Source organism: Trachymyrmex cornetzi, unplaced genomic scaffold (genome assembly GCF_001594075.2).
Source record: "Trachymyrmex cornetzi isolate Tcor2-1 unplaced genomic scaffold, Tcor1.1 scaffold646, whole genome shotgun sequence".
Taxonomy (NCBI): Eukaryota; Metazoa; Arthropoda; class Insecta; order Hymenoptera; family Formicidae; genus Trachymyrmex; species Trachymyrmex cornetzi.
In genome coordinates, this window is record NW_017299966.1 from 1239770 (window position 1) to 1263764 (window position 23995).

Here is a 23995-nt window from a genome sequence, read left to right on the forward strand (position 1 = left end):
AGAAAAACTGCGAGAGATAAAAATCATTTATTTTCTTCTCATAAAGTTCTGAGAATTTTTTCAGAATTTTTTAATACTGTATTTTCTCCTATTGGTAAAAATAAGAAAATGCAATACTAAAAAGTTAATAAAAAATTCTGAAAAAATTCTCAGAACTTTATGAGAAGCAAATTAATGATTTTTGTCTCTTACAGCTTTTCTATAAAGTTTATAGTATTTGAGTAAAGAATTATTAAGACTAATATTTGGCAATTTTTAATAATTAATATTTTGTTAACTACTGTAAAAATTGCAAAATGGTAGAGGACTTTTCGACTCAGTTTAGTCCGCTCTATCTACACAAAAGTGATTGGCAAAAAAGTTCGGGACACCCTGTATAATAAATAATAAGTTAATCATTGCAGTTGAAGAAAATGGACCGAAATATGTTTTTTGGCTCGGTTCTGTATTCTTTATTGTTTGTTTATTTATGAAATATTCTGTTTCGAAAACGCGTTCATAATATTTTAATGTTTGACATGCGGATTTAACGCGTGTTTTGTCTGTAATTGCAATAATATTGTGCATATTATGTTTGAGTAAAGTAATTCTGTAAAACAAAGTGGTAAGATTGAAAATAATAATTTATTATAAAATTTGTCGAGTTCATAACACTTCTCTAATGTCGCGACATTCCGTCTAGTTTTTACGATAATAGGCTACACTGATTTGTTACACAACGTATGATCTTTAATTTTGCAAATCAGTAGGCCAATCGTATTGTTACATTATTTGCACAGATCGAAAAGAGCAGCATGGAGATATGCACAGGATCGTGCAGGTGTAGCATCACGGTGGATCTGGCTACAGGCACAGATATCAGATTTAGAATACAAAATTAGACAGCATAACGATCTGCAACGGCAGGTTAGGGCCGCGAAAGGCCTGGTCGTTCTTGAAAATGCAGAAACCGTTAATGGATACAGTGGCGCTCTACCAGGTTCCACTGGACGATGCAATTCGTCCGAGGGCGAATTACCAGCTAGTAGGACGCGTCCATTTGTATGGAATTTTTATAGAAAGCGAAAGCTTTTGCAAGTCGACAGGCTACACGAAGTTTCAAAGCGTGCAGCTAAAGCGTCAACAGTGAGATGCAATTGTGATCATGTATTGCCTGCATGTGCTTTATGTACAGGAAGGCTAGATCCAATGCAGCCACAAGAACCAATTGAACAGCTTTCTGTACAGGAACGTGTAGCACTTGTTGATTCCAGTTTTCATCCGGTGTTGTCATTCTCTGATGGTATGTTTATTTGTAAATGTAATAAAAATTTCATTGTTAAAATTCTTGCTTTATTCAATACAAAATATCTATATGTTGTAAGGATATAATATGTGTATACAATCTAGAGTAAGTCTGTTCAATTTTAGCTCCGGAGCCAAAATGCACAGCCATCAACAATGCTTTATCAGCACCTTACAGTTCTCGAAATCTTGTGTTTTGGCCCCGGAACTAAAATTGGATAAGTCTGATTTAGAGGCTTCTTTTGTTCAATATCTCAAAATTGAACTTCCTCCACAGTTCAGGTTTTTTCTTTTTACATTGGAGAGAAAAAGATAAAAAATAAATCATACAAAGAAGTTCAGTTCTGGAGTATCAAAAAAAAATATGCCTTAGGAAAGTTCATGCGCTGTACACGTTTACAGTTTATTAGAGTCTCTTTCATCAATTTTCGGTTAAGCTAACGGTTAACTCGCAGTAGTGCTAACAGTTGTCTTAAAAGAGGAAGAGAGAGAGGAAAATGAGATGCATTAACTGCCCGTTGACACTTCGAGTTAACTGTCAATTAGCTTAAGAGATTGATGAAAAAAGACTCTTATGATAATATTCAGAAATATTCCAGTGTATCTGATTTCTGATATGTTGAAATCATTATTCCTTATTTCTTCTATTGTGTCTATACCCTTAGTCTTTCCTGTAGTTTTAAATTTTTAAATAAATTTTAATAAAAGTGCAAAAAAAAATTGTTGAACAATAACGAAAATTTCTCTGACTATCTGTCACATCTTTTGTTTATTGTAGAAATTGTACATGGAACACATTTAGAAGCTATTATGAAATCAGTGGAGTGGCAGCAGAAAATGTTGAGAGGCAATTTGCGAGTTACCCGAGTGAAAGATAAAGATAGCAACGAACGAAGAAATAAGAAACTTCCTAATAGAACGAAGTATACCGCGCGATTAAAGAAATCATCCTCTACTATTCTTACAGCACGTACGTATTACAAGGAAGTCATTTTGCACAATCTATGTTTTTACTTATTAAAAGAGTGAATCACTCTTGTTTTTTCTCTGGTGTGAAATAACGTATACCTCTTTTAACAGGGATTAAGAGAAAAATGTTAAAAAATGAAAAGAGAAATAGACTCAGTCACGAGAGAAGCGTGCCTGGATTGAATAAGAAAAAAGTATCAAAGTTGCCGACTGAGGATGACGACGACGTTAGCGCACTTTCAAGTTCCAGCAAACACTCATCTCCAGTGCCTTCTCCATTGCAACACGTTACTGCCTCGACGGAGAAAAACGTTGTTAAAGAGAAAAGTTCCAATTCACATGGGTAAGCGTTGCTTGATGCATCGTTTATGCATCGATTACTCTTCCATTAACGAGATCACTATATCGATCCCGCACGCGAAGTTTTCCATTATATGGAATACGAGTACCTACTTGAGAATATAAAATGGAGGCTAATTACTTTTCATATTCATGAAATCATCAGTCGCTATCACTCTTATCAATTCAAAACAAAATACTAAAATATCATTTCACGAACTGTCCATGACTCATTTGTAATATATATATATATATATATATGTATATATGTATTTTTTTTCAGGCGTTTGCGACAAAACTCGTACGACATCGATAATATAGTCATCCCTTATAGTGTCGCTGCTTCAACTAGACCTGAAAAGTTACAATATAAGGAGATATTAACACCAAAGTAAGATATATATTTATAATTCACAGTTATTTCAATTTTTAAACAAATTTAATTTAATTTGACATCATTATTGTTTCATTAAAGCATTTCTCTATTTTTTTTTATCATTAAAGGTGGAGAGTGCGTGAGGAATCCGCGAAAATGGATGTGAAGAACGGTGTGATGCACAGGCCTGATGAGGACAGTGACGTAAGTAGATAATGAGATAATCGCTTATATGCGATAAAAATCAACGCAGTAAAAAAATGAAGAAACTTACTATTTCCTCTTTTGTAACTCTGTTAATTCAATGATCGTATGACTGACAGTTTGAAGATTTGTCGGACGAAACGATTGCCCTGAGGCATGAACGTAGCGAACGCGAGGAATACAAACGTAGGACATACACGCCAAACCAAACACGTATTCGTCATAATCGTCGTATCGATAGCAGAGCAGACAGCGGTGCGAACACGCCAGGTATATTGCCCCGCGCGTTTATCATGAATTTTTATCATGCCGTTATTATGAGCTGTTCATTATTTCAATTATATTATCTTTTTTCTTCAAGATAATTTTTTAATTAGTTGTCTTCGGCATAACTATTTAATAAAAAATCGATGAAATTATATCTTTATGGGAAAAAACAAATTCTCTTTTAGATCCTATGTCGCCGCACGCGAGCAGTGACTTTGGTGGAAACGTGACGTCTCCAATCACGTCTCCACCTGCCACTCCGTCTCAGGTGCAGGACACAGAGTTATCGGGTTTAGATTCGCACCGATCGTCTGCTTTACAAAATTCTTTGCGACGTCGCACTATGCCCTCTTTGAGACTTGGAAAAGACGATGCCACGGCCGCATTTACCGAAGATGACAACGAGGTAAGGACACGCGGTAATGATATCTCATATCGTTTAAATAAATATCACGTGATATTGTAATGTTCCTGAAATTTTCGTACAGATATTGCCGTACGATCCAAGAGTATTCCCATTATCTGAAGAAGTTTATGACAAGATGTTGGAAGCGATGCCGGACGGACACTGGCAAGCTTCGTCGACGTCTTTATGTTCCCGCGAGGAAGATAAGGGTGATGATGTACGTACGTTATACTTGTACTAATATCTCTTGCATCGAGTATCTAAGTGAGAAAATTTAATTATATAAAATGTATGTGGGTGCTAGTACTGACTATTAATATACACTTTGAGCCAACTTTCATGGCTCCTCTCGAGGCTATTTCCGGTAAGCAGTACCACTTGACGCTTCATACTTCTGTAACGTAATTCATTTTATTTTTCATCTCACATACACATAGACACACGCAATTAGCAAATGTTTAACGATGAAAAAATATCGCGTTAAATTAACGCGACCGTTACTTTCTATACGTTATAGAATCTTTTACACAACTCTAGTTTGCTCCTTGGTTCACGCAGCTGCCGTATGAGAGCTTGCAACCTTAAATAGAATTTTTTCGCAAATCGACCAATTGGACCAATAAGTAATTGTCGACGACGACGGTCGTGTTTAACTATTTGTATTTCTACGTTTCTAGGAAGCTGAAATGGATTCTCCCGAATCGGATTCGACCGAATCGGCTTGTTGCGATATAGACGGTGAGGATCCCAATGATCCCGAGTGGACAGTAGCTGATGATAGAGACACTGAAAAGGAGAGAATACGTCCGACGGCTAAAAGATAGGATATAAAACTCTTAATAAGTACAGTATGTCTACGTCGTTACTATATATATATACATATATATATATGCAGAAGCTACCTGTCAATTGTTATATATACCTATCGGTCATGTAACATTGCACCTTAAGTTAATTATGAACCTGTAAAGTGTATTATAAATATAAATTTTATAACTTCATTCTCTCTGCTTAAATTAATGGAAAAACCTTAATTAATTATTATTACTTTTTTTTAAGTATTGCTATTTTGGCCAAAGCATTAGAACTTTAACGTCATATTACGTTTAGGATATGCATTATTGATTTTTTGCTCTGTTACACAAATAGTAGATAGTATTAATTCTCTGAAAGAAGTGGAATCTCATGACAAATTGAGCGGTTTTGTACAAAACTATATTTATGTTTGCGATCGAAGCTCTTCACTTTAAATAAAAGTGCCAATCGAATTATTCTGTAGCACTGTGTACCTTCCAATATATACATGCTTTTTCTATTTTGTGAAAAAGAAGGATATATCGCAGTCTGCGTGACATACTCTACAAGAAATGTTAATATTACAAATGCTTAATGTACGTTACAGTTTTACTTATATTATATCAAAACTTGTATTTAAATCCTTGTACATTGTCCGTAACGTAATTTTTGCACCTAATTTCGCAAACGTAATTTATGTAACAGTCAAAATCAGTTTCTTTAAGCATAGATTTTTTTTTAGAATTAAGATAATCCTGTTTTAATTTTCGTATATGACCGAGTCGTGTCTTAAGATATTACTATTACATTATACACACAGGTAAGGATAACGTTATAAAAAATAAAATTATAAAAGAGAAATTGTAAATTTATGTATCATAAAAGATATTCTTGACATAGCGTGTGAAATTTGATGTAGAAACTACTAATATTAAAAATGTGTTATTAGTTAAATTCTGACGCTCTGTATTTTGACTGTTATGTTCTTATCATTGGTATAATTTGTGAAGTATATATTCACTTGTTAATTTAAGCGTTCATATAAATAAAGTCTTGTGTCACTGTGATTTCGCAATTTTCTAATAGTCTGTGATACTACATGTATTTTCTTTCGTATTAAAAGTTTTATAACCAGGCAAAATGTCTACGAATTCTTAAAAGTCGCATGCGTTTCAATTTTGTATATCACTTTTACGAGATGCAAATAAAAATAGGTGACAACAGAAATTGTTCTTTCTTTTACAACATGCAAATTCTTATGCAAACATTTCGTGATTATTATCTATCATCAGCATTTCTCGATTGTAACAATGATTGACATCACAAAACAAATTTTGATAGTTTAATCCAATTCTGCATCTTTTTAAGTTTCACTTCTCTTTCGACTTGCATTAACTTATATCGATAAATAATTATAGAGAAGATACACGTTTTGACACAATTGTATACGCATAAGACGCAACCGAAGAAGATCTACTATTAAATGTAGAATTATCGAAATATAAAATTGTTTTATTTCCAAATTTTTTTTTATAATAAATATACAAAAATGTAGATTAACGCGGCAGTGACATAATCTGTCAATAAAAAAATGTCATGTATAATTAGATTATCTATTTTTATCTAATTATGTCTTGTATAAATCGTGAATTTATTCAAATGTATACATTCATTCAGTTCCAAAACAAATAAATTCAGTATCCAAAGTTTCTATATCTACCATAACTGCAATATGTGTAGAGGAAAACTTTGGAATACAAATTAGCCTAACCATCTGATTTTCTTCACCTACAAGTGTTAAATGCATTTTAGTTAATATTGTAAATATGAGGAAATATTAATTTTTTAATGTAGTATTTATCTCTTCTATAATATTAAATTACCTTTCCACAGTTTCGTTTCAAATTTATCTGTGTTACCCACAAAGTATATATCCGGACAATAATTTATGATAAATGGATCTTTTACAGAGTAAGGATATACTGGTAATGTGTCTGGTGCAGTCGGGCACATGTGCTTCCAAAGCAGCGTTTTTTCCAACCAATCTAAAGGAGCAATATCTGTCTCACCGGTTGCTTTTATAATATCTTCAATAGGCTGTCCGCTGCTGCCCATTATTATACGTTCAGCGATTTTGCCGATCCACGGATTAGTCGCACTTTTAAAGCTTTGAAATCTGAAAAATACCGTATTATTTCTATTAGAACTGTATTTGTACTTGGATTTAGGACGGAAAGTCTTATAAATCCGTAAAAATAAAAAAAAATTATGTATTAATTTCGAATTATTGTAATGCTGCCAAAGTCTTTATAAATAAATTGCAAAACAACTAAAATCATATATATTTCTTTGCTATAAAAAAATAGACAAAAAATTTTCAAGTAACTCTAAAGAATTGTGTAATCTTATCTTGACTGAGAAGTTGGAATATATATTTAGACTTTGTTGTAATCGATATATATATTTATATAATACCTAGACGTTAATGGTAGTATGCATGGATGAAGTGGTCTCTGTGGCAACATTGCGTTGGTAGGATCGTGTTGACCTGGCATTACAATAATGCAACAACATTTTACTATTTCGTAGAGAAATGAATCTGCAAGTGTCGTTGCCTTAGCGACTTCCTTCGTTATAGCGGCGTCTTGTGCCTTTCCTTCGGCGTGTCCCATTAAAGTATTTGTCTTAGTGACAGTTTTGACCGAATTACCTATATAAGATTCAGTAATACTAAAGTGTGAAAATGAATGCGATTATCAGAGACATTAAAGATCCGATGTACCAGCAATAATAACTCGAACAATGTCAGTGGCATCTTCTTGCGCCGCTGCTTCTCCCGCCATCCCACATATCCATTCGGTTAAAAGATTTAACGATAAGTTCGTTGAAGTATTTGCCAAGTCAAGTCCAGATAAGAATACCAGCTTTCCTTTAGACTTTGGCTGTGCAGATAAACTTCTAGGCATGCAACCAGGAAAACACCATTCCTTGATCTGAATAAAATATCATATGTAGATATATGTATATGTATTTTAATTTTAATCCACTTACATACCTCAAAACTGCCGTTCTTGTCTTTGTGACCTAAAATTGCACATACAACACCTGTGACATAATTCTTTAAATCTGCATCTTCGATCACTAATTTGATGCGCAGCATCTCATCTTCCAAAAAAAGTTGATCCTGTTCTGAGCAGTAGTTTGATTTTGGTTCAGACAATGTGAGTTGATGATCTTCGCTTAATTCATGTAATATCGATGGCTTACACTTTTGATGTTTATAGAGTGTACCAATTATCACACATTCTTGTCTTTCAAAATCTTCCAATTCTGCTAACTTTATTATTTGAACATCTCCTGAAAAAAAATATAGACGATAAAATTTTTATTTACTTGATTTTATATTGAAAATCACAAAATATTTGTGTATAAAAATCTTAACTTAATTAAGTAGAATTTCATTAAAATTAATAGTACATAAAACTCACCCCATTTTGCAACAACTCGTGGAATTAATATCTCTCTCAACTCTGCCAATCTTACTGCATATATGCTACAGAATTGCCTGGAGAAATCAATCGATTTATTATCAAAATCACTGGACAAGTCTTCATATTGTACATCCTGTCTTTTAAATTCTTGTGAATTTTCATTTTCCAGTCTTGAAGGCAGATTTTTAATGGATTCATCAGTTGTGTGCACCATTATTAACAAATATATTCTATGTACAATAAAAAGAATTTCATATACTGTACATTTATTATATTAATAAAAATATCTTATATACAATAAAAAGAACATTTAATTATCTTAAACCTTACATTGTAGGTCACTTTGACTCAACGCAATAATGTGCTCCAATCTATGTATTTATATTATATTGTGCATTTATGTGATATATTAAAATTGTAAACAAATTCAATAAGTACTAAAAGATATATTTGATCTTCTAATTGCATTTAATTACTCTTCAACAATTCCTATACAACACAGAGACATCCCCCCAGGATGCCCCTCGAAAAGCTGTGTTATATTATTTTCTCTTAAAAACGTATTCGCGACATTGGGTGCATTCAGCAGAAAAGAGCGCTACTAAGAGCGCTCGCTGTTATTGGTGTATTCTTCCAGATCTAAAATTCTAATTGGATGATTTAAAAGAATACACCAATAACAGCGAGCGCTCTAGTAGCGCTCTTTTCTGCTGAATGCACCCATTGATATCCGATGAAATAAAAATTTATACAAAGATCGTTTGCAATACTATATTTATATAGTATAAGATATGTAAGCGAAGCTGAGTATTATAAATTATTTCCTACGATTACTCCACATTTCGTCTACATATCTTACATTCAATTCTAACCTTTCTACCCGTATCTCTTTTTCAGTGTTTTCGTTATTCTCTATAGATGTTAAGGACTTATGTTTCTTGATATTTTCAATATTGATTCGTATTGTTTGATAGTACTTAGAAATACACGCGATATTTATTTAAATATAAGCAAATGAGATATCACACGCCATGTGAGGCGTCTTTCCCGCTTTGCAAAGTGTACGTGTGTCGTGTTATTGAAGAGGCTACATAAACATAAGGGCGATATTTCACAGTTCGATTTTATAATACAAGTCTAGCCTTAAGATTTTGTCCAACCAATGAAATGTCTGCATAACGTACGTATGTTTCTGGATTGTACGATTTTAATAGATTGTAAATAATAGATCATATTTTAATATAGATTGTATGATCTCTTTGACAATTTTAAATTTAAGATTGGATTTTTTACTACCCCCCATTTTAAAATTTGTTCCATTCCACCATGGTTTATTCTTCATAAATTGCGCACGTGGGATCGATGGACGCGACAACGAATGAACCTCGGTTTACCTCAGATTTGACTTTCTTTCCTCATGCAGGATAGTCAATTGGTAGTCGTGTTGCTCTCGAAGCGTTATTAACAACTCCAACAATTTTTTTCTACGAGTTTTGCAGATTTTTTCTACACATATTTTCGCGGGATTCCTTTTCTCGCAGCTGCGTTCTAGAGGATTATAAAGAATATAAAGTATTGTGAAGATAATTATTGATACTTGAAAATTACACGGCGTTGAATAAATTCAAGAAAAGGTAATTCGAATCGTTCAAGTTTTTTCGATGCGGCAGCACGTGCAGAGAAAACACTCGTATAGTTATATTACAGTTTTCAAGTTAATGTTTATGTGAATGTAAATTTGTTTCTTCTACATATAAATCAAAATTATGTAAAATCGTCATCTCGAGAGATTTCTTAGCCATGTTGATATCTTTAAAACATCGTACATATTCTATGGTTGGAACGAGAGATTTTCAAATGGCGTGTTTAGGCTTTTTTTTTTAATTGAAACGTGAATGTTCGATTTCAAAAGCGAAAGCATTCACAAAATATAATGGAAGAATAAGAAAAGGAATAAAGGATGATGTTTTATTAAAATAAGTAACGATTCATTTCATATTTATATTAAATTCACCTCTATATATTCGTAGCTGAATATATAAAAATTTAACAATATATATATATATATATTTTTTTTTAAGTTTCAAATCTTTATTATAAAGATGATAATATTATATTGTTAAGGAGTATGTACGATGTTTATCTCAAAAGCACACAAATGATAATGACTGAATTTGTCAACATTGTTAACCTGTTGATAAACACACAGTTCTTTATATAGGTCTCTATTATTGTCCTAGGAAGAATATATTGATTGATCTTAACTTTATTAAATTAGATATAATGGTAAGTTTCTAATCCATTTTGCTTTATTTGATTAACAAATACATTTTATTTCCAAATCAATTAATTTCTAAGAATATCTTTATAGGAGGTTTTAGGCGATGATGATAATAAACAGCAAGAAATATGTGATAGTAAACATGTAACAACTGTGTATTTGATAATTAGACGGAAAAAGATGACTTTATACCTCGATGTGCCGGAGAGTACTCAAGTTATTGAGCTCAAGAAAATGATTGAAAGTAAGACATATGTGATACCTCAAAAATTAATAGGCAGAGATGTAAATAGCAGAAACATTTTCTTGATATATTAGTGCGATGAATTACACGATTTTTACTTCAATAAACACGTTAATATTGAGATGAATATATTTTATAGCTATATTTAAAGTACAGCCACAGGATCAACGGCTATTTATCATGTTTCTAAACAATGGTCATCTTGAAGAATATCAGGAATTATCCGATTCTACTGCACAGTTGTTTCAATGTGGATTGACTTCATCAGCGGCAATGATATCGAGTCCTGCAATAATTGGTTTAGCTGTACGACAAGAGGATGGTTCGTTTGAAAGTCTCAAAGTAACACCATATTCTAACACAAACTGGCCAATGCCTCCAAATGATGATGATTTGGAAAAATGTATTGCCTATAATGAAAAGTATGCGAAAATGCTGGAAGAATTTCTAGAAAAAGGTCCAAAAAGAACATTGAAAACGAAATGATATGACATTGCATCAATCGACAATGAATTATGTTTTGCGTTCAGATGAAATTCCACATAATGCAAAGTGAGAAAAATGTATTATAATAATTATAGTATACTATACTGTGTAGTATAATAAATGTACTATAAACACACTATAAGCTCCTATTTTGTAATTTTTAACGATAGTGTCGATATTGCCAAGTAGCTTACATCGCCTATAAAGCATTAAGAAAGCACTAAAAAAAAGTGTATAAAAATTAAGATTCCTTCAATTCAACATATAATATACAATATTTTTAATTATATATTTATTAATAAATTATTAATTGTATATTTTAATATTTTAATTGTATGTTAAAAAAGAGTACAGAAACGCTTTTTTAAGCGTTGCTGTGCTATTTGAGTTATATTGTCATTGAGCAGTTTTTTTTTTAGTATAATAGTGTAAAACTTTGTCTCCACAAATATCAAACATATATTTATTTCACTTTAAGTCCCAAAAGTATAAACCGTTCAGCTACAAAAAAACAGCTTATATATCCCAGTATCCGAAAAGTCAGAATTTTGGATTCCGAAATGCATACATGAATTCATTTCTATTTATTTCAATCCCTTAGGAATTGAAATAGATGGAAATGAATTTGTGTGATCATTACCGAATTCTGATTTTTCGGATATTGGGCTTGGATATTATATAAGCTTTGTTTTCTTTGTAGCTGAACAGTTTACTTTTGGAACTTAAAGTGAAATAGATATGTTTGATATTTTTGGAGACAAAGAGACATTTACACTCTAGAGGGGAAATGGACTTATACAAAAATCTGTGCAATGATAATATATATAATAATTTGTTTGCGTTGCTTGAACTTTTTGCATTCAGAATCTTCTCTTTTTTTTTTTAATGCCTATATATCTAGTTTTACATGCAAAAATTTTTGGAGATTTTAAACAACGTGAACAGATTCAATATAACAACATCGACACTGTTGTTAAGGATTACAGAGTAGGAATCTGCACATAATGTAAGCTTAGCGATACCGATTAATTGTGTTCATATTATAGATTACATATAACTTGATATAAATACAATCACAAAACTTTGCAATATTAACTAAGAGTACTGTTGAAATCTGATGACAAATTCACATTACATACTTCATACCTAGAAAAAAAAAATATTACTTTTTAAATTATGATACGAATAAATATAAATAGCATGGCACTTTTTATGATACGGTTAATATTTCATACAATATATATTTTTATTTTTACTTTTTTCTCACTAATATATTTTATTACTTCATGGAAATTTATTCTACTTTTTCTTTTTTTTCTTCTCACATTTTTTTCCTGAATGCCAAAGCCTTTAGTAACAAATAATTAATGTTGTAATCACTTGTGTAACGTCATTAATAATAACATCTAGATATCTAGATATTAATATTCAGAACTCTATCAGCAACTAATCGTGATTATAATGAATGGCGTAAACGCTCATGTTCAAGGAGAACAATTGGAAAGTCAAAATAATAAGTTATACTGACTAAATTATATACAGGGTATCCCGACCTTTTTTGCCAATCACTTTTGTGTAGATAAAGCGGACTAAACTGAGTCGAAAAGTCCTCTACCATTTTGCAATTTTTGCAATAGTTAACAAGATATTAATTTCTAAAAATTGCAAACTATTTATCTTGAATAATTTTTTACTCAAATACTATCAACTTTACAGAAAAACTGCAAGAGACAAAAATTATTTATTTTCTTCTCATAAAGTTCTAAGAATTTTTTCAGAATTTTTTATCAATTTTTTAGTACTGCATTTTCTTATTTTTATCAACATGAGAAAATACGGTATTAAAAAATTCCGAAAAAATTCTCAGAACTTTATGAAAAGAAAATAAAAAATTTTTATTTCTTGCAGTTTTTCTGTAAAGTTGATAGTATTTGAGTAAAAAATTATTTAAGACCAATATTTTGCAATTTTTAGTAATTAATATCTTGTTAACTATTGCGAAAATTGCAAAATGGTAGAGGACTTTTCGACTCAGTTTAGTCCGCTCTATCACAAAAGTAATTAGCAAAAAAGGTCGCGACACCCTGTATATGGTAAAAGCCTTTATAAAAACTGATATAAATTCGATCAATAATCGGTCAATATGACATCAAATTTCTTGTTCTCTTTGTAGTGGTTACGAAATATAAATTGCGCTCTCAAACATGGCTTGATTTCTCAAGAAGCGAAAAACACTAGACCGAGTTTGAAAAATCCAATCTGCCGTCTCATTTCCTCCACTCCTGTTCCTGCACCACGGGACCAACGGGACAAATCCCAATGGCCAATGAGCGAGGTTCTCAATAGGTATAGTCGATGATACGGGCTTTAGGAACCCCCGTAGATGCTTGCCACGCCGGCGCGTTTAGGGGAATTCGCGTGTGTTTGCAGTGGTTTGCAACGACGTGTTTACGGCCCGTATCCGCGTAGAATAGTAATTTGTCCGCGGCGTTTTTTTTCTGCGCTAGACGAAGATCAGCCAGAGGGATTGATAACGAGTGAAGCGATAGCGAATGGGCGTGTGAGACGGGTCTTCTCCGTCGTGACGTGCCCAGCTTGTTTGTTGATCTCTCCGTTGTTTTCCACTTTTGTCGAGATCGTTCTGTCGAGAGATGGACGCGAACAGCGAGCAGCCGGCCGCGATCGCGGCCACCGAGTCTGCCTCCGCCAACGAGCAGGAGCACAATGACGAGGCAATGGAGGAGACAGAGGAGTACAACTATGAGGGCGATGATTACAGGCACTTCATGCCGCGCGGCCGAGGCGGCTTTCGGTGCGTATCGCGACGCGTCGCGTATTCCGGCTCCGCGAGCAGCGATCTTTTCACGGTGTTGTCCGCATCTTTTCTTTCATACTCTCCTTCAGCCTTGCATGCTCTTCTCTTCCCGTTTTGTTTTCATCTAATCTATCCTGTCTAATTCAAGAATTGACAACGTCCCGATCCATCACGTGTTTTTTTACTCTAGTCCTTGCAGATGAGATACAAGGAATGTCGGATTTTTTTTTATTTTTGGACCGACACCGGCTCGCGCGAAGGCCCCTCGCGTCTTCGCGCGGGATTTAATTAACTAATGCTATGATCTTTTTACAAGCAACTTTGTAGTACTTCTTCATAGAAGCGTTACTGCGCGAGTATGCGTGGTGCCTGACGCGAGCAGATCAGATCCGCAGCGTGTGGAGCGGAACATTTCTTTTTGTTTTTCTTAAGAGTCAAGTAAGATTCGGAAAGCTACTTCTGATCTTCCTTCCTCTAAGTGGCATGGTAGAACGCTAAGATATCTAGTCACAACATTTAAAAATAATTTAAGGGGTCGTGGCAGAGGTGGGTTTGATTTCCCTATGAGAGGTGGGTCCCCAAGGTTTAGAGGAAGAGGATTTGGACCTCGTGGGCCAATGTTCCGTGGAGCAAACAATGGCTTTCCTTTCGAAGCTCCACCAAGGCCAAATTGTCCGCCTGGTCCAGCAGGGCCAAGATTTCGTGGACCACCACCGTTTGATCCCAGCTGGGGACCGATGGGACCTCCTAATTTCATGGGACCTCCGAACTTGATGGGACCTCCAGGAATGGTATGTTATTGAATCTCTTAATAATTACGAATATATATATATATATATATATATCGATTTCTAACTCTAAAATCTAATTATTGCTTTAGCCACCACCACATATGATGAATGGCCCCATGGGTGCAGGACCAGGTCCATATGGACCACCTCCTGGAATGGGGCCACCTAACATGAACAGCGTAAGTTACGTGTAATGAAAAATATACTTTTTAATTACTTTAGTACTGCCAATATTATTCTTTATCTGTTTTTGATAATGTAACTTGTAGATAGCATACTTTTATTTATATGCTTGTTGTTTTTGAAGAAATGAATAATAAAAAGCATTTAAGAATATTTTCCTGAAATAATGAAATGTATACCATAGATTCCAGGACAACAGCAGCCACCTCAACAACCACAACAGCAAGCAAACATTCCAGGTCTAGATCTCAACGGAGAAGTATGGGTAGAGACGAAAGCGGCTGATGGCAAGTCGTATTATTATAATATTCGTACGAGAGACACCACATGGACTAAGCCAGAGGGACCAAATGTAAAGGTCATGGTACAAGATCAGGTAAATAAATGCGAGTTTCGATTTGTATTTTTAATTAATGCTATTTTTGTTATTTATAAATAATCTTACTTTTTTATATATCTGGGTCGTATATCTTTTCAATATCAATAAAATTATATTTATTATCTTTTGTATTTCTTTCTTTTTTACCATTAGTTTTATTGATATATTTTATTTATTGATATATATTTTTACGCGGGTAAAATACAGGCAAGGGAATGAAGTATAAATAAAAGAACCATATTTCAAAAAATTGACAATTAGCAATGTTACAACAAAGGTAAGTTTACTTATTTGTCGTATAAAATTAAAAGTTTATTTTGTTCGTTTAAACAAGATTTAAAACGATTTATTTAGAACAATTTTTAACAAAGTGTCTCATGATTTTGCAGTTGGAACAGTTAGTACATGGTGCATCAAAACAAGCGGCAACACGTTCTACCACACCTACTCCGTCAAGTAGTACACCGACCAAGATTAGTGAAAACAGAATCTCTCAAGGCGGTGAACAATCGTCTTCTAATAATACAGATGCTATTAATCAATTAAGTACAGCACCTCCTGGCACCGGACCACCACCTACATTAAATGATGCACCAGATGTCAGTAATCAAACATCTGAAACAAATCAATCAAATGGTAATTTGATATATTTTGAAAATGTTTTTGAGCGTTATGTGTTTATTTTAACACTCAAGTGTTTTAAATTTATGTTAAAATATTGTTATTAAGAGATGAAATTTTGAAATGTTAGGCACAGCACCCACAACAGTTACCAATACACCACCAATAAATACACCAGCGGTAAACACAAATATAATGCAACCACCACCAAATATGATCCCTATGCAGCATAGAATGCCAAATCAGTTTGGTAATCCGATTGCAACACAATTCGGAGCAACGCCTTTTGGGATGCCACCGCCTGGTTTCCAACCTTTTGGCGGTTACGGACCACCACAAACAAATTGGGGTAACGTAAAATACGCAAATGAAAAAGATATCTTATGAATGATGAAAAAAAAAGAAATATTTGTATAGTTTATAAATAGATTGAATAGAATCTACCTACATTCTTTTTTAGGTATGCCACAAATGCCTCATGGTGTAATGACACCTCAAACACCTGCTGAAGATCCTGCTATACTAGCACAACTTGATTCTGAATTAGTAGCAGCTGCTATGGTCTGGACCGAGCATCGTGCACCAGACGGCAGATTTTATTACTACAACAATAAAGCAGGAGAATCAGTATGGGAAAAACCACAAGCCTTGAAAGATCTAGAAAGTATGTAATAAATCATTTCTTTAAAACAGTTATTTTTGTAAAACAAAATGACTAACGTAGATATTAAAAATTTTTTAATATAATTATTTCGCAATTTATATCTTAAATCCGATGATGTATTCTAAAATTTAATTTTGTTAGATGCGAAATTAACATTACGGCAGAAAAATGAAGAAGCAAGTGCTGTTCCTACCAGTACTGCTGTTACAACCACTGTCGTTACCAACAATAGTACTACGGTCGAACCTAGCAAACAAGAAAAGCCACCAGAGAACGTTCACGAAACCAAAGATAGTACAAAAGATGCTGATAGTGCTAAACCGAAGAAAGAGGAAAATACTACAAAGGAACCTGTAAAACCTCAAGACAAGTCTAGACCAATTTCTAGTACGCCAGTGCCTGGAACTCCATGGTATACTTAGAAATATTTGTTTTTTTATATTGCTATTCATATTTTATGTATATTTACATGAACTAGCGAATATATTTGTATGTAAAGGTGCGTCGTTTGGACGGGAGACGGACGGGTATTTTTCTACAATCCTTCTTCGAGGATATCAGTTTGGGAAAGGCCGGATGATCTCGTTGGCCGCCAGGATGTGGACAAGATGATCTCAACGCCACCAGATGCAGTTGGTACTACGAAACCAGCACGTCAGTCGGATACCAGCGAAAGCAGTGATGATGACCAGCCTACACCAGCCAAAAAGATAAAACACGAAGATACCAAAAGTAATTGTTATTCTAAAATTAAGTGATTGCATTTATTTATTTATTTTTTTAATATAAATTCCGTATTTTTTTTTCTTTTAGCTACACCCATTAAGGAAGAGGAAGAAAAGGAAGGAAAAAAGACCATCGATATCGGTAAGGAAGCTGCGATAGAGGCCGAAGTGAGAGCAGCGAGGGAGAGGGCGATAGTTCCATTGGAAACGAGGATCAAATCATTCAGAGATATGCTTGCAGAGAAAGATGTAAGTTATTATATTGTTATCATTTATTTATACAGACTATAATGTTACTTTTAATTTATTGCTCCCGAAATGGATTAAAGTCCACACATTTCACTCTTTTATTTACAATTTTCAAACTTTAATCAATTTCGTATATCCATATCGAAAGCAACTGAATTATTATGTTTTCAGGTATCTGCATTCAGTACTTGGGAAAAAGAACTTCATAAAATAGTATTTGATCCGCGCTATTTACTTCTAACGTCAAAGGAAAGGAAACAGGTGTTCGAGAAATACGTAAAGGAGAGAGCAGAAGAAGAAAGACGAGAAAAGAGGAATAAGATGAAAGAACGAAAAGAACAATTCCAGAAGCTTTTAGAAGAGGCAGGACTTCATGGAAAGTACGTGTATAAAGAAAGCACTTTTCCGTTTTTTTTTGTTTCTGCGGAAAATATTAATTTTTGTATTTATTTTTTCTATGCTATATTTTTGTAGATCATCGTTTAGCGATTTTGCTCAAAAACACGGAAGGGATGAACGATTTAAGAATGTAGAAAAGATGCGCGAACGAGAAAGCCTTTTCAACGAATATCTTCTGGAAGTGCGAAAGAAGGAGAAAGAGGAAAAAACAGCAAAACGAGAACAGGTATTTTTATTTTATTTACATTATTTAATGTGCGCGCGCATTGTGTGGCAATGCAACAAATATTTTTTCAGGACCATGCATTTTAATACAAGTAATTATAAATATTTTTAACATCGATACAAGTAAGATATACATTCTAGCAACATTTTCCTCATCCAAAATTTCATAAGACGTGTATGTTTAATAAATATGGAGGATTTAGGTATACTAATATCTTTCAATACTGATTATAAATAATTTGAGATATTCTCTGAAATAATAAATTATTTTGACTTTAACACTCATTAATACAAATATTAGACTAATATTTAATTTATCTAGTTTTTTTATTATAAAATTTCATTCTTATCTGCTTACGAAAGTTTGGAATTTATATTGTAAGTAATATTATATACACATATATTGATTTTCATATTATTTGTGAAGACTCGTAAAAATATTTCTTTTACTTCAATATATATTGATCATATACTTAAAAGTTATTTTATCAAATACTTAATATTTATGTAAACTTATTTTTCTTTTATCTATAAGTGTACCTAAAAGTCCTTTGTATTATAAGAAGAACATCATAAACCACATTTCCTACATTTATTCCTATAAAATAAACCTTTCTCCTTCCATTCCAGACAGATGCCGTTCATTTATAGTGAATTACTTCATAAATGCTGCTCGAAGAATATTTAAAGCAGCATGTAAATATAATACACACTATATCCGCGATAAGTTGCGCATGGGTTGAATATATGTTTATTATTCAGCACTTGCTTCTATGTTTATATAATTATATTATTTCATTAATTTTTCAATTGAAGAATTACTTCACCTTATTAAGCGAAGCTTTGCAATGCGCGATAGCATAAGAATCAAATTAAGAATAGATATGCAAAGCGTTTTAATTCTATGTAGGAAAGGATATGTTTAGTAATGTTTAATAAAGTTTATGTTTTTACAGCGATAATTAATTAATTTCTTTCAGGTTTCATAGGTATGTTATTATTTTGTTCCACTTGTAAGATAGTATGAATTCCTAAAATTATAACGGCTGAAGAACACATATACCAGGAGATATTTCTCTAATAATAATTCTCTACTCCAGTAGATTTGCTCGATCGAAATCGAAAAGTTTTTGTAGCTCTAAGATGGGAGATGTAGAGAATAAAATCTTAGTATGTGACGCTTCCTTATATACTTATGTGTTCTGAACTCTCCACTTCAGTCAGGATGCAGGCAGGACAGGTTCCGTATGTGGAGTGGCGTGGTACTGAAGCTGGTTGGTGGCATGGATGATGTCATCTACCATTCCCACCTTCTCTGCGGGTCACTCTGGCACACCCTCGCGCGCCGCATTCTTTACTTCAAAGCAGAGTGTCATGAGAATGAGCAAACTCGGTATTTGTATATTACTCGTAATCCTCGTTACTTCAAAAGATTAACTTTTCCCCAGAGTCAAATTTGAAAAAAAAAAAAAAAAGATTTCACATTAATTTATTTGGAAGGAAAAAAGGGTATACAAAAGCCCGAGGTAGCATTAGTCCGCAAAACAGTTTCTCAGAGAGATTATATATTCCGATTTAAGAAATATAAAGATTCAGTTCTCTCTAATGCTACCATAGAATTTACATTTAAATGTATGGACATAAAAACAAATACACCAACGACATAAGGAACTATTTGTTTGATTTTTTATTTTATTTTTGAATAATAATTGCTCGAACATTACTTCTGCATATTAATATTGTTAAAAACTTATTTTATGTATATAGGTCAAGTAGTTTTAGGTAAAGTATTTCATATTCATAAAAAGTAACGAATTATTATCTTAAAATCATATTTTTTTCTATTGTTCTTATGTCAATACATGATACATCAAATTTGATGTACAAAAATATATAGTACTCTCAAGTAATTTTAAGTCGACTTTAAGATATAAACGGTTCTTGTTGTCGGCAATAATATATGTATGTAAAATTAACTTTATCGTGTGATGCATTTTAGAGGATACAAAAAGAAATTATAGTACAGATTTATAATGTGAAATTATTAAATTTTACATAGAATGAATGATTAACATTTTCATAAATTTGTTTTATACTCGTCTCTAAAAACTTTAACTATTTTTGTTCTAATAATAATAATGCAAGTGAAGTTTTATATTAATTTCAGTTATAATGAGATAAAGAAGTAAATTTCAATTATGTAAACTCAAATTTCTTAGTATCTTAAAAATTTTTATAGGATCCGAGTAATGAATGTTATATATTGTATATGTTTGAAGACGAAAAGTGCCAGTGTCTGAGAGCTGTAACCGTCTCTCGATTATTTTTTATAAATAATATTATATCTAAATATTCTTTTTAATACAACAAAGAATATCATACAAATCATTTCGGTCGTTTACAAATTACGCAATGGGAATATTAAAAAGAAAGCTATTTTATGGGATAATTCTTAATTTCACATACTTTGTGTAGATCAGACAATTCAAAGATATTTGTCTATCGTATCTAATTTTGTTCGTTTAATGCTTTCAGTATTACGAACTAAAAGTATCGAGGCTTAGGAGAAAGAGAAATGTACTTTATTTTAATAACATTTGAGTAAATATTATTTTAATAATCTCTGTTATGTTATTTTTACGAAAAATATCATCAAGAGAAAATTATCAAGAGAACAGTTATATGTTACAATTTTTGTAAACGGTGCGATGTGCTATGAAATACGTGACGCTGTTGCTAAAATTGTGGGTTCTTCGAGAGGTATTTTAGAATATAGTGAGTAGGAGAAAAAGAGAAATTAGATAGAAACTCGTTTCGTAATTTGGACGGCTGCGAGCTTCTAGTGTTTTCGAAGTTAATGATAATGTACTAACCATATTTTTTCGTTTCAGCAAGGACGGCAGTTAAACATTTACTTACCTTACACATTCAGTCATCATTAAATGGCAGTATGTTGTGTGTATGAGATATACGAATATAATTCTTAAAAATTAAAGTTTAAGTTAATTATGTATTGTTTAATGTAATCGAATAGAGAAAATACTGTACATTTAATGATGACGATAATCATAATAATCATTTTTACAGGAATAATGAGTTAATAATTTTTTTCAGCTCTAAAAAATGACCAGCTTAGTTCATAAAAAAAATTCGACAAATAGAGTCCTTAACGTTGTGAAACCTCCTGATACGAACGAACACGAATGACTATTTCTTCTACCCCTAACGAAATATAGTTTGAAAACCATTTAAAAGGTTTGCAAGTTGAAATAGTTTGATCCACATTACAAATCATATCATAATATTTATAAAAGTGATTGTAATGTGGCTGAGCGTGTAATAATTGGTTGAAAATATCATTAAAGCGTGCATGATATAAGAGAACCAAGAAAGATTTGATCTTAAAAGCAAAAGAATTGTTTAATAGTAAGCAAGCAGTAATTGTTTTTCAGCGATGAAAACTCTTATGTTAAATGCGTTTCAGGTAAAAAAGGAATTCTTTGCGATGCTACGTGAGCACAAAGACATCGACAGGCATTCGCATTGGAGCGATTGCAAGAAAAAGTTGGAAACGGATTGGAGATACAGAGTCGTAGAGTCGGCAAGCACGCGGGAAGATTGGTTTAGAGATTACGTTCGCCTGCTGAAGGATGAGCGGAAAAAGGAAAAGGAGAAAGACAAAGACCATCGGCACAGAGAGAAAGATCACAAGACGGACAAGAAGGACAGAGATCGTAAGGATTCGGATAAAGGTAAAGAAACAAAGTCCAGCAAGGACAAAGCTGATAAAGATAATATAAGGGAAAAAAAGCAACGAAAAAACGACGTTCCCCTGGAGGAGAGCGAGAAGGAGAAAAAAGAGACGATGGTAGAGAAAGAGAGCGGAGAAATTGAAGAAAGCGACGACAAAAGCATTAAAAAGGAAAATGATGTAAGTATAAATAAACGATTTTTCTGTCTATCGGTTTTATATATTTCTTTTGTACATTTTTTGCTTTATCTTTTCTTGTTTTGTTTTTTAGAAGGAAGAGGGAGATGACCATTCCGATTCGGAGGAGGACCGTGAGAAACAGAAAAGAGACCGTGAAAGACGAGCGGAAGCTAGTCTTAGAGAAAGAGAAAGAGAAGTGCAAAGGACTTTAGCTACACATCTTCGCGATAGGGATAAGGAAAGACAACATCATCGCCACACAGAGGCGGTTCAACATTTCAGCGCTCTTCTTGCTGATTTGGTATGTATATAGCTTCAATCACAAAATGTTCAACGAGAATTATTGATATCTCTGATTACAATATCTTAAATTTGTCTCAATTGCAGGTAAGAAATGGCGATCTAGCTTGGAGAGAAGCGAAACGACAATTGAGGAAGGATCATAGGTGGGAGTTGGCGGAAAGTTTAGATCGCGAGGAGAAAGAACGATTGTTTAACGAACACATTGAACAATTAGGCCGTAAGAAGCGCGATAAATTTCGGGAATTACTCGACGAAGTAGGCGCATCAACTGAATTAACGGCATCTTGGAAAGATATTAAGAAATCGTTGAAAGATGATCCTAGATACTTGAAATTTTCTTCTAGTGATCGAGTACGTAATCGTTAATTTAAAATTAAATATAAAAGTAAAAAAATTCAGAATTTATTTATTCTATATATATTTTTTATTGTTTTAGAAATGCGAGAAAGAGTTTAAGGAATATATTAAGGACAAACTTGTCGCTGCCAAAGCTGATTTCAGGGAACTCCTACAGGTGCGTTTAATTAACTTGCAATATATCTTTTAAATTTGACTGTTAGTAAAAAAATTGCAATTTTCAGGAAACAAAACTGATCACTGACAAAACGTACAAAAAGGTTCAAGAGAATAGCTCACATCTAGCAGAGATTGAAGAAATTCTTAGAAAAGATCGTCGATTCCTCGTGCTTGAGGCAACAGCCGCTGAACGGACACGATTATTAATGGGCTATCTGGAAGAATTAGCACGTAGAGGTCCTCCGCCACCTCCTACTGCTTCGGAACCATCGAGAAGATCAACTACAAAGTAAATTTAAAACGTAGAACAAAGATAACAAAACTTTATGTTTTGTTCTCTTAAACAAAACTCGAAACATCATTTTGTATTAACCATCTATTTCTGTTTCAGTTAAAGAATGATCTGCATCAAAATGCGGCGGTACCCATATGACACATAACAGTAACAAAAATGAATGAATTTATAGCTGTAGTTAAATTGAATTACTTTACACACGAATTTATCGCCTGTATAGGATTCAATAAAATTTAATGAATGCCAATTCTACACAATCGAGATTGTATTGCATTGTGAGATATGTAGCACAAGCATATATATTACTGTTGATTAATATTAAATGAAATCCTTCACAGAATGTCGGTAAACCCGTGTAAAATAATTAATTTACAATGCAATGATGTATTCTATATGCTTTTATATATATTAATCCTATTCTCGATGTTATCCTTCAACTTATAATACTTAAATTCTAATTTAATGTAATATCTTGTTTAGGATGTTACACATTGGTCAAACGCATTATTTTTTTATATAGAGACAAACATAAAGATAAAAAAACAGTTGCAGCGAAATAAATCAAGTTCATAAAAAATTGATTAAAAGATAAAAATTGATAAACGAATTTTTTTTCGTTAGCATGATCAGTCAATAGTAAAGATGTTACTTTAATTTATACTAAAAGTTTTTATTGTAATAATATTTTTTTACGAAATATTTTATTACATTATTTTTGTAGGAATTAACTTGATCATGAGATAGTAAATTTCGTCGT

General features: G+C 32.8%; 4 protein-coding genes across 9 annotated transcripts in view; 3 read left to right on the forward strand and 1 right to left on the reverse strand.

Annotated features, from left to right (window-relative positions):
• Positions 1-4805, forward strand: part of nsl1 (non-specific lethal 1) — a 12435-nt gene extending 7630 nt beyond the window's left edge. For all 3 annotated transcript variants that reach the window (XM_018516753.1, XM_018516754.1, XM_018516755.1), the window contains exons 4-12: positions 780-1282; positions 2063-2254; positions 2365-2596; positions 2876-2983; positions 3097-3172; positions 3292-3442; positions 3625-3845; positions 3928-4062; positions 4523-4805. In XM_018516753.1, coding sequence (XP_018372255.1) covers positions 780-1282; positions 2063-2254; positions 2365-2596; positions 2876-2983; positions 3097-3172; positions 3292-3442; positions 3625-3845; positions 3928-4062; positions 4523-4669 — 1765 coding nt within the window. In that variant the 3' untranslated portion in view covers positions 4670-4805. The remainder of the gene's footprint in view (positions 1-779; positions 1283-2062; positions 2255-2364; positions 2597-2875; positions 2984-3096; positions 3173-3291; positions 3443-3624; positions 3846-3927; positions 4063-4522) is intronic.
• Positions 4806-6232: 1427 nt separating this feature from the next.
• On the reverse strand, positions 6233-9191 carry LOC108767024 (DNA polymerase delta small subunit). The gene is made up of 7 exons (XM_018516643.1): positions 9004-9191; positions 8129-8361; positions 7696-7997; positions 7423-7633; positions 7116-7350; positions 6524-6816; positions 6233-6428 (listed from the first exon to the last, which is right to left on the reverse strand). The coding sequence occupies exons 2-7, from the start codon at positions 8343-8345 to the stop codon at positions 6310-6312; spliced, it is 1377 nt and encodes a 458-aa protein (XP_018372145.1). The 5' UTR covers positions 8346-8361; positions 9004-9191; the 3' UTR covers positions 6233-6309.
• Positions 9192-9546: 355 nt separating this feature from the next.
• Positions 9547-11280, forward strand: LOC108767035 (transcription elongation factor B polypeptide 2). Of its 3 annotated transcripts, none has more exons than XM_018516653.1 (4): positions 9547-9765; positions 10353-10417; positions 10503-10656; positions 10796-11280. In XM_018516653.1, exons 2-4 carry the CDS (start codon positions 10415-10417, stop codon positions 11140-11142), a joined length of 504 nt encoding a protein of 167 aa, XP_018372155.1. In that variant the 5' UTR covers positions 9547-9765; positions 10353-10414; the 3' UTR covers positions 11143-11280. The 3 variants fall into 3 exon arrangements, with proteins under 3 accessions (XP_018372155.1, XP_018372156.1, XP_018372157.1); XM_018516654.1 differs by lacking the exon at positions 9547-9765 and adding an exon at positions 9801-9863; XM_018516655.1 differs by lacking the exon at positions 9547-9765 and having other exon boundaries at positions 10337-10417.
• Positions 11281-13590: 2310 nt separating this feature from the next.
• Positions 13591-23609, forward strand: LOC108767074 (transcription elongation regulator 1). 2 transcript variants are annotated; one of them, XM_018516764.1, is made up of 18 exons: positions 13591-13954; positions 14490-14748; positions 14838-14927; positions 15116-15307; positions 15700-15946; positions 16062-16280; positions 16392-16595; positions 16737-17007; positions 17095-17327; positions 17409-17569; positions 17741-17949; positions 18044-18194; positions 21678-22124; positions 22216-22425; positions 22512-22778; positions 22864-22941; positions 23009-23232; positions 23335-23609. In XM_018516764.1, the coding sequence occupies exons 1-18, from the start codon at positions 13794-13796 to the stop codon at positions 23336-23338; spliced, it is 3627 nt and encodes a 1208-aa protein (XP_018372266.1). In that variant the 5' UTR covers positions 13591-13793; the 3' UTR covers positions 23339-23609. The 2 variants fall into 2 exon arrangements, with proteins under 2 accessions (XP_018372266.1, XP_018372267.1); XM_018516765.1 differs by having other exon boundaries at positions 14502-14748.
• Positions 23610-23995: the final 386 nt, after the last annotated feature.